The 12,506-nt window shown below is 43.5% G+C and overlaps 1 protein-coding gene across 2 annotated transcripts in view; it reads right to left on the bottom strand.

Moving 5' to 3' along the window:
- OtopLa (proton channel otopetrin-like a) overlaps positions 1-12,506 on the bottom strand; it is a 62,197-nt gene that overhangs the window by 8,790 nt on the left and 40,901 nt on the right. For both annotated transcript variants that reach the window (XM_084601510.1, XM_084601511.1), the window contains one exon: positions 4,681-4,795. In XM_084601510.1, the coding sequence (XP_084457636.1) occupies positions 4,681-4,795 (115 nt within the window). The remainder of the gene's footprint in view (positions 1-4,680; positions 4,796-12,506) is intronic.

The following is a 12,506-nucleotide window of genomic DNA, read 5'->3' as shown; positions in this document are numbered from 1 at the left end:
CTGGGGAGATGCTCGCGAGCGCATGGTATCCTATCACGAAATCTCTCTCCATTACCGTGATCAACGAACCATCTACCCTCCTCCTCATAAATCTATGACTAAGCTACAACAGGTGACGTGGCGCCAGCTTGTCCCGTACATTCCCATCCCCCGCTTTCCTATCTTTGATCCATCCAGGACTGTTCTCGCCGCAGTGCACCCTGTGTGGGGCACCTAAAGCTGATTTTGAGCACATTATGATCAAATGCTCGGAATTCCACCCTCCAGCCACTTGGCAACTCTCCGACCTCGAGCGATGGGAGGCTGCGGTGTCCAGCTCTGACCCGGCCGTTCAAAAGCGGCTGACAGACTGGGCTTTGGGTGTCGCTGTGAAGCACCAGCTTTCGGCCACAACACGCAGCCAAGAGCCGACCCGTCATTAGAATGTAATCCCTTAAGGCTCCCAAATATAAAGTTTTTCACCACCACCACCACCACCGGACCAGCCAGTTGGTGCCTGCTACGCTTACGCTGTGGCAAGTGCACCTTCACACGGGTCACTGCTAATGCGCAGGAGTCATCCCTAATTTGTACCCAATCTTCCTACCAAGCTGCACTCGTAACGGCCTTATGCACACATAGCAAGCTGGAATAAAATGACATCTATCGATAAACTAATTATGTTGCGTTAGTAAAGCGACGAATGTCTGAGTACTGCAAATTACTTTGAGGATCCGTGCAGTACGTTCTGCAAAATTCAACTATTAGCTGCCTTCTTGTCCTTTTACATGAAGCGACCACTACGTATGGACAAAGGCGTACTGTCTCTTACCAGAGTGTAACTGTGTAAGCGCTTCTAATATCTAGCTGTGTTTCTCTTTATCCCTCGTTCCTGCCTTGTATTCATTTTGCCCCTGTATACAATGCAACCAGACAGTACGTCTGGCTAATCTACCTGCACTTTCTTCCTCTGCTTTCCCGCCCGCCTTCTCTCCCCGATGGTCCGCAAAGGAAGTGAGGAACACTACTAAAAATCGGCAAGACGATATTCCGCACAGTGGCGCCATATAGTCATGGCAATAGAAACACGATGTCTAACTGTTTGGTGTGAATACGAACCACTGACGGTATCAAGCATGTGTATAGGTGCTCTCACCAAAAAAAAACCTGACTCATCTGCTGAATATATAAAAAAAAAGAAGGGAGGGGGGGAGGGGGGGGGGTGTCGAAGCACGTTTATCTCCCGTCTACTTCATATTGTGTTAATCATCACCTGCCTTGTGTTTAACGTCCGATGGACTCAGCACACTCAAAATATCGCAGAAACAAATCTTGCAGTTAAGCCTACACTGACCCGACACCTTGTCTATAGTGCTTGTGCCTTAGGCTCAGTATACTTGTTTGGACACGTGAGGCTGTAAATGTTACCTTCTTATCTGAAATGATATCGGTCAGTAGCTGCGCATAGAGAGAATTTATTCAATGGACACTCTCGTTCTGGTACATGTACGTAAACAAAACCTTGACACGGAAATACAGCTCGCCAAGCGAGATTTCAGAATAGTATATATTTTTCTTGTTTAAGATCATGCGGCCCAGCGGTGTGCGAAGGATCTTCCAAGCCTCTGTGTATATAATATCGGAGACGGAAGTTGATTTGATTGATTTTGCCCTATTTTGTTTTTCGCAAACAAAGATGTACAATGTTGTGAAGAAGAAAAAAAAGAAAAAGCTGCACAGAAAGCAGCTTGACTGGCTCCAAGATCCGTTTACAATGCCAGCAGCAGGGCGGAAGAGAAAACTCGTCAAAAGAAAACAAAGAAAACACCAAAGGCAAATTGAGAGAACAATTTAAGTTATAAATGTAGAAATGCGTGAAATGAAAAAAAGTAAGAAAAAGAAATCAAAATACACCGTCTGAAAGGGAGGACAAGTTTAAGCTGGCTGTATCGACAGGTACCGCGCTCTAACTACGAAGCGAGTGCTCTCATATAAAACGCAGCTTTTCAGAAGAAAAAACAAAACAAAATAGAGGTGTCACCGGCAATGGCCGATGTCGGAAGTAAAATCCATGCGCCGACGAATATTTTTGGTCGTGGATGTCAGAGGCCGAACCTACGCCGCCTTCCTCTTCAAAACGTGGTAGCCCGTGTTTTTCGACCAAGACGTCAAGAGTTTCAATCGACAGGACGGTGAATTTTTTAAATGTAATATGCTCGACGATAAATGCTTCTTTTGACAAATTTCAACGTACCTAAAGAGAGCAAGCGAATCGAGTGTTTACCGAGGACAATAACTGCGTGAATATGCCCCCCAGTGTCCCTTCATCTATCGACTCATTTCAATGCCACAATATATATTACGCGAGCGCCACCTCCGAATCCGCAAGTGTAGTCTCTATGGCCATAAAATGATAACGAAGGTATCCGAGTATGTTGCTGACCACGCGTTCTTTAGACATTGGTCCACTGCAATGCATTGAGGAGTGGACAGAGGTGAAGTCCCTCTCTGTCACTGGCCCTCTTGTTTCACTGCATCACGAGTGACTGTGCGGCGAAGCCAGCTTTCTTTTTATTTTTGGTGCACTCGCGTCGGGTTCTTTTTAACGCTCTTAGAAACTTCGGTGGCGAAGAAAGCAATAGAGAAGTTCAAAACCGGCGGGTTTTTGGCCCAGGCACGAAAGCAATTGCGGGATAGCCGGCGTTTGTATAGTCATATACACGGCCATCGAACGTAATTGATTCCCCTAACAAGAGTGAAGGGAAAGCACCCCAACAGCCCAAGTGGTCGAAATTACTATATGACCATGACGTCTTTTTCTTTCTTCTTTTTTTTTAACTTTTTCCTTCATCCTTTACCAGCTGGCTTATTTCAAGCGTCTTCTTTTCTAACAACTGATTTACTTATTATTGCCTCCATATACAAGCGCTTCACTTCGTTACTATCACATTAGGTATTTCTGTACCGGTCAACTATCAAACTTTGAAGATATGTCAATAAACTTAATTGTGCTCATTACACGTTCTGAATCCTGCCCACACACCGCGACCATTTAAATATATATATGCTTTATACATGGGGCGCCTAATTAATATCGTGGAGAAAAACAGCGACCAGAGAAACAAAAATTTCGGCTGTAGAAAGCACAGCTCTAGATATACCTAGCTCAAGCGCAGGAATTCTCTAAGAAATAACAAAATAAAACAGCACAACCAAGCGCAGTGCGCTCGCGTTGCCGCACTGAAGATACGATTTTATTTGCCGCGTTATTGCCTCAGTTACCGCTAAGCAACTAGACCGCTGCTACTACTACCATGGATGGGGTGATATTATAAGGAGTAAGTATTATGAATAATAAATAGGTCATGAATAAAGAATCACCGGTGGTGAACGTTTAGCGCTGGCGATATCTAAATCTCTGCGGAATCAAATGCGCGTGAATTTCCGTCTCACGGTAATTTGACAGGTAAAAAAAATGTGCTAGCTGTCGGGGGCGTAAGGTATGCATAACCGTGCTTACAATCCGCATGCATTCTGATAGCGTCGACGCTGGATACCTGGCAGTTTATTCTTCAACTTACCATACTACAAAGATAGCATAGATATTAAGCACGTCCTTCCGTATCTCTTTCAATTTTATTATTTTTTTTTTTAATGTGCTTAAGATCGCTTCAAGCTGCGGAATTACTTTAAGGGCACATTTACATTTCAGGGTAGTACTTCGCATTTTTTTAAAGAGCTATGTCTATGTATTTCTATGCCTTGTCATTCTTTAGTGACATTTCTGCTGTGCTGCTGTATTGAAACGGGTGACGTGATGTAAACTGAGTCATAGTTAGAACAGTCAGCGTTTAGAAGTATGTAATGATAAACGCACGTAATGCAGAGATGACGATGCTAATGGTGGTGGTGGTGGATTTTTATGCCACCACTGCAGCTTTGGCCAAAGGCAGCCGTGGCACAAGTACACTCTTTTTCGAAAGTTTAGAGCCCGGGCTGTTTGCTTCTTAACAGAGCAGTGACGCTCGCGGCATTCGTGCAAGTTCTATAGCCGCGGAAATAGGCAGCACTGTGCATCTTCTGGAGATGCACTACGAGAGGATGGTTCATAAGCAAACCACTTAGGCTCCAAGTGTTTGACGAAGGTGTACTTTTTCTTTACAAGAGGCGAGGTCATATACTCAGTTTCCAAGCACTTCACCTCAGGTAAGCCGAGGGCTAGGTAAAAAGTCAGGGGAGGAAATGCAATGCTGAGTCAGCGACGTGCCTACACTTGTATCCATTTGTCTTCACTTACCTGCGCCCCTATCTCTAGTAGCGTAACATTTGATACTTGCAAGCTATTTTTGACTTCAACATGAATGAATGAATGAATGAATGAATGAATGAATGAATGAATGAATGAATGAATGAATGAATGAATGAATGAATGAATGAATGAATGAATGAATAAAAAGAAGTAATTGAAAAAAAGCTCGCTAGCATGCTCAAGAAAGAGAGCATAATCTCGGTCCTCTACTGCTTTCCACGCATTTGATGAAGCGTGAACAGTGGGCCAGTGTCTTGATCTGCATTATCACCGCGAGAAGAATGCATGAAAGTTCCGGCGTGGACTAATCGCGCTCACCCCATACATAATTACAAACTGTCTTTTCTGGACAATTAAATGTCTACATGCGCTAAGGTGACTGCACTACTCACCTCGAAGTAGTAGAGGGGCACCCTGGACGTCACCACTTCGGACGTGAAGAACACGACGCAGATGACGACGAGAAGTTGACAGTACATCGAGCTGACCATGATGAATTGTTGGGTCCTGCAAAGTGGAGAGGGAGAAACGCCGTTGCCATATCTATATTAGCTGCTCGTGGTACCAAGTTCCGAACCTCCACCTTGTAACCATGCCATGTGCGCCTTGTTCAAAAACAAGTTATACCAGATACGCAAGTGGTACTGCTCTTATCACATTGCGTTATGTACCGAATGGAATGCTAATGATAACGAAGAGTCGTCAAGAGTTTGACGAGTGTGGCCAAGTAGCTCCGTCCGTATTAAAAAAAAAAAAAAAAAAAAACACTGCGATCAATATTCTTCTGACAAACCAAAATCGTTTAGCAATATACTGCAACAGCGAAAATGTAAGCCATGTTTCTCAATTTAGAGAGAGAAGTTTTTGTTTTATTTTCTTTGCCAATGGCATGGTATCATTGCGGGGTGCGGTTGATAACATCTTCCCGTTCCAGTTCACTGACCTTGTCTTTGATAATAATTGAATTCCGCGCCCTTACGTATTCGTTCGCCTCCAAATAGCTACCCACCTTGGCGTACATTCCTGTCATCTTTGGACTTGAAGGAAAGATATATCTTTCGACACGCAAAGCAGAAATCCCGAAGCGTGCATCCTCGTTGCACTGCACGCTAAGAGCTAGTTACGTCGAGTTTCGTCCCCTCGTCAAAAGCAGGAAGCCGCAGCGACCAGCAAAAGGAGGAGACCGCGCCGCCGTGGGAAGTCGTGCGCGCACATGCCGGGTGTCAGGAAAAGAAAGACTGCGCACTCGCTCGCTCATTCCGCTCCGCACCATAGCAATGAAAATGACTTCGCTGCCTATAACCATGGATACACGTGTTAACGTCAGCGTCACGCACAGTCACTGCTTTTAGAGGCAAAGAAGGCGGGCGCGTAGAGTACGTCGTTAAACCCGTCCCGTCGGCATTTCGCAAAGCTAAGTCATAGTGCGGCAGCCGAAAATAAATATTACTAGCACGAGAGCGCGTTCGCGAAATTGAAGGGACGTTTCCGTATTGCGCAACTCTACCGACGTCGCGCCAACTGGTACGCAGTATGCACTCTACCTAGGATCCATCCTGAAAGCTTGATGCGCGCTCTTCGTTGGGCTTTCCCCGACAAATGCGCGGCCCCTGTTTCAGGACACGGCACGCAGAGCCTGTGTGAGAGAGCCCAGGCGTTTTCATCTCACATCCCCCCCCCCCCCCCCCCCCCAACCTTATTTCTTCGGCTCCTTTAGGAGCGCGTTTGTCTTCTTCCAGCTGAGAAGTGAGTGGCTGGCTCTGCCTGCCTTTCATGCTATCATTACGCCGCGCACAGGTGCAGAGACTCTCTCGCGCCTCTCCCTTCCCTTACATCGAAAAGAAGGCACACTATAGACGAAACGAAGGAACCTACACGCTTAAAGCCCGCCTGCGGCCAGGGACTTGTTTGAAAAGCATGCAAAGGAATTTCAGTCTTATTAAATAGATTGTTCCTCTAGGTGGAAATGAGTTCGCGGACGCGCACCCGCAAGTCTCGTTTTTCCTGCTTTCGAGAGAAGATCGTGGGCAGGTTATGTAGCCAATAATTCGATCCTCTCTGTATGGGAAACGCGTGTTTTTTTTTTTTTTTTCGTTTCTTGCGTTCTTTTTTTACTGATCGAACTTCGTACGGGGCGTGCTCATAAGGCTTTGCTCTGACTCAGCTCTTTTATTACTGCGACTCTGACAGCTTCGAAACGGTGAGCGCGAAAATAACGGCGCTTACGCATTAAATCATGCACCGACATCAGTTCCACGACGACTAAAAGCCAAACAGATCCGTGTAATAAGCGAGGTCGCATCCGCGCCGCTTGCGTTGCACACGCCCAGACTGCAGAACGCAAGCAGCGCTAATTTCTTCAATGCATACTATCACAATAATAATAATAATAATAATAATAATAATAATAATAATAATAATAATAATAATAATAATAATAATAATAATAATAATTATTATTATTATTATTATTATTATTATTATTATTATTATTATTATTGTGATAGTATGCATTGTTGATAGTATGCAATAATAATAATAATAATAATAATAATAATAATTATTATTATTATTATTATTATTATTATTATTATTATTATTATTATTATTATTATTATTATTATTATTATTATTATTATTGACATCTTCCAAAACTCGCTCTGTTCATTTACATTGGATGTTCGTAGCGTTGTATTCTAAATAGTACTTTATCACTTAAAACTCCCACTTTCTAGCCTTAAATTGTATTTACTTCACTTTTTGCTTTTTCTCCTGTTCAATGCTGTCTGTATCGGGAACTACTTTTTATCCGTTTCTTACTTATATTTCAACTTTAAACTTTATATTCGAATCTTACTGCCCCTTGTTCAATTTTACTTCTTTATTGTATTATTCTGTATTTCTAGCCTGTGTTTTAAGTACCATGCACTTGTTGCGCCTTGAAGGGTTGTTTATTTTATGTATATTTCTATATTACTATAATCAATGTCAGTTATTTGTTGTTGTTGTTTTTTTTTTCTCTTCTATCTACCGTTCTTTTTTTTTTTTTTCTTTATTTCCTGGTGTGCTAAAAAATTCTCTCACTGTGTATATAAGTGATGCTACTCATTGTTTGCTTACTTTCCGTGATACTTTTCGTCTGTTTCATTTCATGTATTATTTATTTATTTTTTTTTTGTGTTCTCTCTGTGTGTGTAAACATGTTTGTGCTTTTTCATTTTGGTTTCCTTTTTTTTTATTTGTGCTGCAGCACAAAGACCACATGGTTGTTCCTGCGCACATTAAATAAAGATTGATTGATTGATTGATTGATTATTATTATTATTATTATTATTATTATTATTATTATTATTATTATTATTATTATTATTATTATTATTATTATTATTATTATTATTATTATTATTATTATTATTATAAACGTCATAGAAACAGCTATTAAACGAGCTGATAGATCCGGTCAGCGGCGGCCATGCGTCCGGGTTTTGTCCGGCAAAGTTTAGATTTGGAGGCTCTTTGTTGCAGTGCAACAGACCCGCCTTGTCGTCGTATGCATTCTATTGTATTGCGTATATTTGTCGCAGCACTTTCCCAACTACACAAAAAGAAATAAAATCAGCAGCATTAGCTGCTGCTCCGCCGCGGTGGTGCAGTGGCTAGGGCGCTCGACTTCTGTGCCCGTGAAATGATGCCGCGGGATCGTATCCCGGCTGCGGCGGCCGCTTTTCGGCGGAGGCGAAAAGGTAGGCGCCCATCTGCTGTGCAATGTCAGTGCACGTTAAAGAACCACAGATGGTCGAAATTTCCGGAGTCCTCCACTACGGCGTCTCTCATAGCCCGAATCGCTATGCAATGTCAGTGCACGTTAAAGAACCACAGATGGTCGAAATTTCCGAAGCCCTCCAATACGGCGTCTCTCATAGCCCGAGTCGCTTTGGGATGTTAAACCTCTTGAACCAAACCAAACCAGCATGAACTATGGTGGAAAAACAAAGCTGCGCTATTTTCACTCTAACGCTTTGCTCCTTTCTATTTTTGTCCACGTTTCATGCATTTTTCCGCCGGTAAGTTCTAAAAAGCTGGGGCAACTTGGTAACACAGACGAAGAGCCCGCGTAGACATGAATTCTATTCCAAGGAGCAGTGCTGATCGAATGAACATCTTTCCAAGATTCTCCAACGTCTCGCGTGCTTGATGTAATTAACGTTATTAAACCCTTTGGTGGCAATGCTGAAATTTGTTCGCGTCAAACAGCAGAACGCGAGGCGAGTGACCTCGGAATAAGGTAACGCAGAATTTAGGTTTTCTTGTCCTTAATGCTTTCCTTAAAGGTCCCTGTCAAGACTGTCAATTTCAATTACAAGGCATCGCTTCAACTGCGTTCAGCGAACTTAGATCACACCGGTGCCATAGTTGTTGTCCTTCGGTATGTTGTAATACTGATCCCTACTATTTCTGTATTTGCTTTAGCCATTTCCACACGGAACACGTCGACGATGGAGTCGTCGCAGAGTATCGACAGCGAGGCTTCAACCGAACCGAGGGCGCTGGGCGCGCCGCAGTGACTCACAGCGAGGTGATCTCCTGTTCGGTGTCGGCAAACGTGACCACCGCTTCCATGACTGTTGTTGCTGGGGTACGAAGCTGCGCGACGAGACGGTGTGCGAGCGCGCGCCGCCGACTACGATGGCCGTGCACCTCACAGGAAACGCCAGACGCACCGTGACTCAAGCTGCCAGCGAGCTTCTCTTCACAGAACGGACTCTCTTCCGAGCAGCGTGATTCGTGGTTTAGGAGCCGCGCGTCATTCGCCTGAGCAGAGGAATGAAAATGGTGGCGTGCACGAGACCGCTTTGAGACTTCGTCGCCTTCTTTCTCCCGCCGCCTTGCGCGTATATGAAGACGACACGGTCCGTTGGAAACATACACGCGGACGGTTCACGCGACTATATCTCGCTACCACCTCGCTTCCTCTTCCCATGAAATGACAAAAATTAGAGGATTTATTTCATTTTAATCTATCATCAGCCTTGCCAACAAGCAGAAAAGGACTTTATAAGCACTGAAAAGGCTTTGGATATCGCATAAGATAGAATATATGTAAATTCAGCAAATACTAAATCGAATTTCTGACACCTACCCCTTTAAGGGGAAGGCCTAAGCAATTGTGTAGAATAAAAACATGCGCTCAGTTTATATCTCTATTAAAGAACTCAAGGTTGTTTTTAGGAGATTTCAATGAAAATCGAAGATGGTGCTGTTACATAAATTCGGATCAGACTTGACCATTATTTTATGCTCTTCAATTTTGGCCAATTTCCAAGTAAAGTGGAGAAAAGACGGGCAATTCTAGAGCCACAAATCTTTGCCGGAATAAAGAACAAGGCCTGCATAATTAACAGAAAAAGTTTCAATGGCAGCACCTTACTGCATCTTGCCAAAATATAGGGCTAAATATTGACAATTCTCAGTTGTATATTTATTTTATAATTTTAAACAGTACTGTAATGCAACGCTTTCTTATAGTCCCTAATACTTCTTAGGTACCGGGGTTATTGAAGACTTTTCTAATAATCGAAAAGATTTTTTTAAATTGAATCAAAGTTGTCTTTTCCTTTTTTTTTTCTGTTTTCGAAATTTGTTTGACTTTGATGCGTTGTGGAAAAAACAGCCAGCGGTCTGGAGCTCCAAATTTTGTCTGAGATTAAGAACATAGCCTTCATAATCAAGAAAAACGTTGTCGTGACAACAACTTAATGTTTCGTGCCAAAATGTAGGATTAAAAATTAACTTTTTACCAGCATTTCGCTCCTGGAGCAATCTGCGATTTTTTACTACAACCATGGCAATAAAAAAAAATATATAATAACGCTCCTGAAAGTAAAATTTGCATACGTTGAGTAAAAAAAATAATGCACGACAAAATTTTAGTGCAGCAGGGCTCCAAACTTGCAACTTTTTTGAAATGGCGAAAACGTCTTGTAAACCTCTAGTTATAAATGATTTTTTTCCCCCGGGAAAACTACTGCGTATCTTGCAAAACTAAGGCTTAGTCCTTTGTGTCGAAACATGTTCCTACTACGTATAAAAATTTTATTGAAAAGAAAAAATTCTCCTGAGACCTTGATTACCATTCTTCTATGAACAGCTAAATGTAACCAAGGTTTTACCAAAACCGGTTCACTGTAGCCCCGTGAATTCTACTCAGAGTTACTGTGAGTCGTCTGTGCTAGTGTGCAGCATTTATTTCGTTCTCTCACGTTATTATTCAATAAAGAAGTTCTAAGTCTTTATCTGTTTGAAGAAGAAAGGGTCAAGGCGAAAGTTGTAGACCTGCTCGAAAAACGGCTATAGCTACGTTGTTTCCGTACAGCCACGACTTAAATTAAGTCAAGAAAGCGAAATGTAACGCGAAGACGAGATAGCCGATGGTCGCTAAGGGTAACAGACTGGACATTTAAGTAACCGGGCGTAACAGGGCTGGCAGAAAGTTGGGTGCCCGGGTGAGCTTAGGAAGCTTTCGGGAATCAAGCGAAGGCAGTTAGCACAGGACCGGGTTAATTAGACGGATATGGGATCGGCTTTTGCCTTACGGTGGGTATAGTCAGACAGATGATTATTATGATGATGATGTGTCCTAAGGGCGCTCTATTACACAGCTGAGAAGCGTATACCGTCCAGACTGGTACTTCTTGCAAAAGTGGTACACATGGTTCTTCCCGTCCTTCCTCGCTATCGTCTATTCCCCAGTCCATTTATTTCCGCCGGCTTCAACTCCTCTGCGTAAGATATTAGACAGCAATAACAGCAGCCGACAGCATATTTCCTTCCGTTTCTTTTAATTTAATAAATCGTAAATGCTGAGTTCTGTGACCGTCCTGTACCTGACCGAGACTATACACAAGCGCACTACCTTTCTCCGCGGCTGAATATGCATGCGCGGCACGTGTGGCACGTTTTGAAGTCAAAAGAACAGCTGTCTTCACGATTACGAAGCCTCGTTCGAAGCACGTGTCGTGGGAGCAGGAAGCCACGGGACGGGGGCGTGGCTGATTCGGCCAGTTCACTCGGGCAAAGAAAAAAAGAAAGCTGAAAAACTGCGCATTAGTGTGACGCTTTCGTTGAAGCAGACATTGTCTGCATCCCCCCTCCCTTCCCCATCTATGCCCCTTTCTTTTCAGAACATTGTACGATACAAGCTTTATTGTTCCCTCAGTCCTTCATTCCTTCCTTCCTCATTTATTCATTCATAATTGAGGCAGCGGGCGTGGGGAGGTGCTCCTTCGTTTCGCAACCCACCGGGACTGAAGTTGTGCGTTTTCCTTCATTGGACCCGACCCTTTGTCCGGTTCCACAAGAGCCATACTAAGGGTTCGCGTGTTAGGTAAAAAGGCAGCCGAAAACAGGCCCTTCAAAAAGCGCTCAATAGGAAAAAAGTGCCCTCAAGGCAAAATTTGTCCTCGAGAATGAATTTTTCCGGAATTCACATCGCTAAAAATTGCACAGTTTATTGCATTGATTCTTAACCGAGATAACAGGTGTGACAGTCATTTGGGTTAAATTGGACCTCTGAACGCCTGCAATGTTTAAAGGCACGGCACTGCGAAAAAAATGGTGAAAGAGCTCACCACAACATGCCATATCTCTAGTTTATTTACAGACTGCGTCGTCCTAAGTGTCGCAGCTAATTAGGCAATCGTTAAGCAAGATCTAATGGGCTGGGTGATATTATCCACTGAAAAGGATACAACCGGTTCGGCGCGTATTGAGGAACAGCGCAATACAGAAGGCGTCACTGTAGGACAACCTCAGACGCCTTCTGATGACGAGGCTCAACTCTTCCTGAGACGATGGTATGGAATTCTAGCTGCACTTGCGAAGGCGATGAAGAATCTATGGGTGAGCAGACCAAGCCGGTCGTTTACATTGGTCATCCTAAAGCATCGCTCCAGGCACCCGCCTACCGAAGCCAGTGTTCAGCGCGATCTTTCCTCCGCAAACAAAGTGAAGACGAGGAGCTGTCCCTCTGTTAACGCTGCCATCGTTGTTGTTTTTGTTATTTTTAACGGGATCCTGCATCACTTCTATGACTATGATCGGTCACTTCGAAGCTGACAGGTGGAAGCGCTGTATATACATACTTGTAGCTCACCGCGGGGAAAAGCAGTCTACGCCTTATAGCGTAGACTGTCGGAAAGGGAAATAAAAAATACGGCGG

Source organism: Amblyomma maculatum, chromosome 4 (genome assembly GCF_055883805.1).
Source record: "Amblyomma maculatum isolate TAMU_Amacu chromosome 4, ASM5588380v1, whole genome shotgun sequence".
Classification (NCBI taxonomy): domain Eukaryota; kingdom Metazoa; phylum Arthropoda; class Arachnida; order Ixodida; family Ixodidae; genus Amblyomma; species Amblyomma maculatum.
Note: the sequence above shows the minus strand (reverse complement) of the source record. Positions and strands in the feature narration are given on the sequence as shown.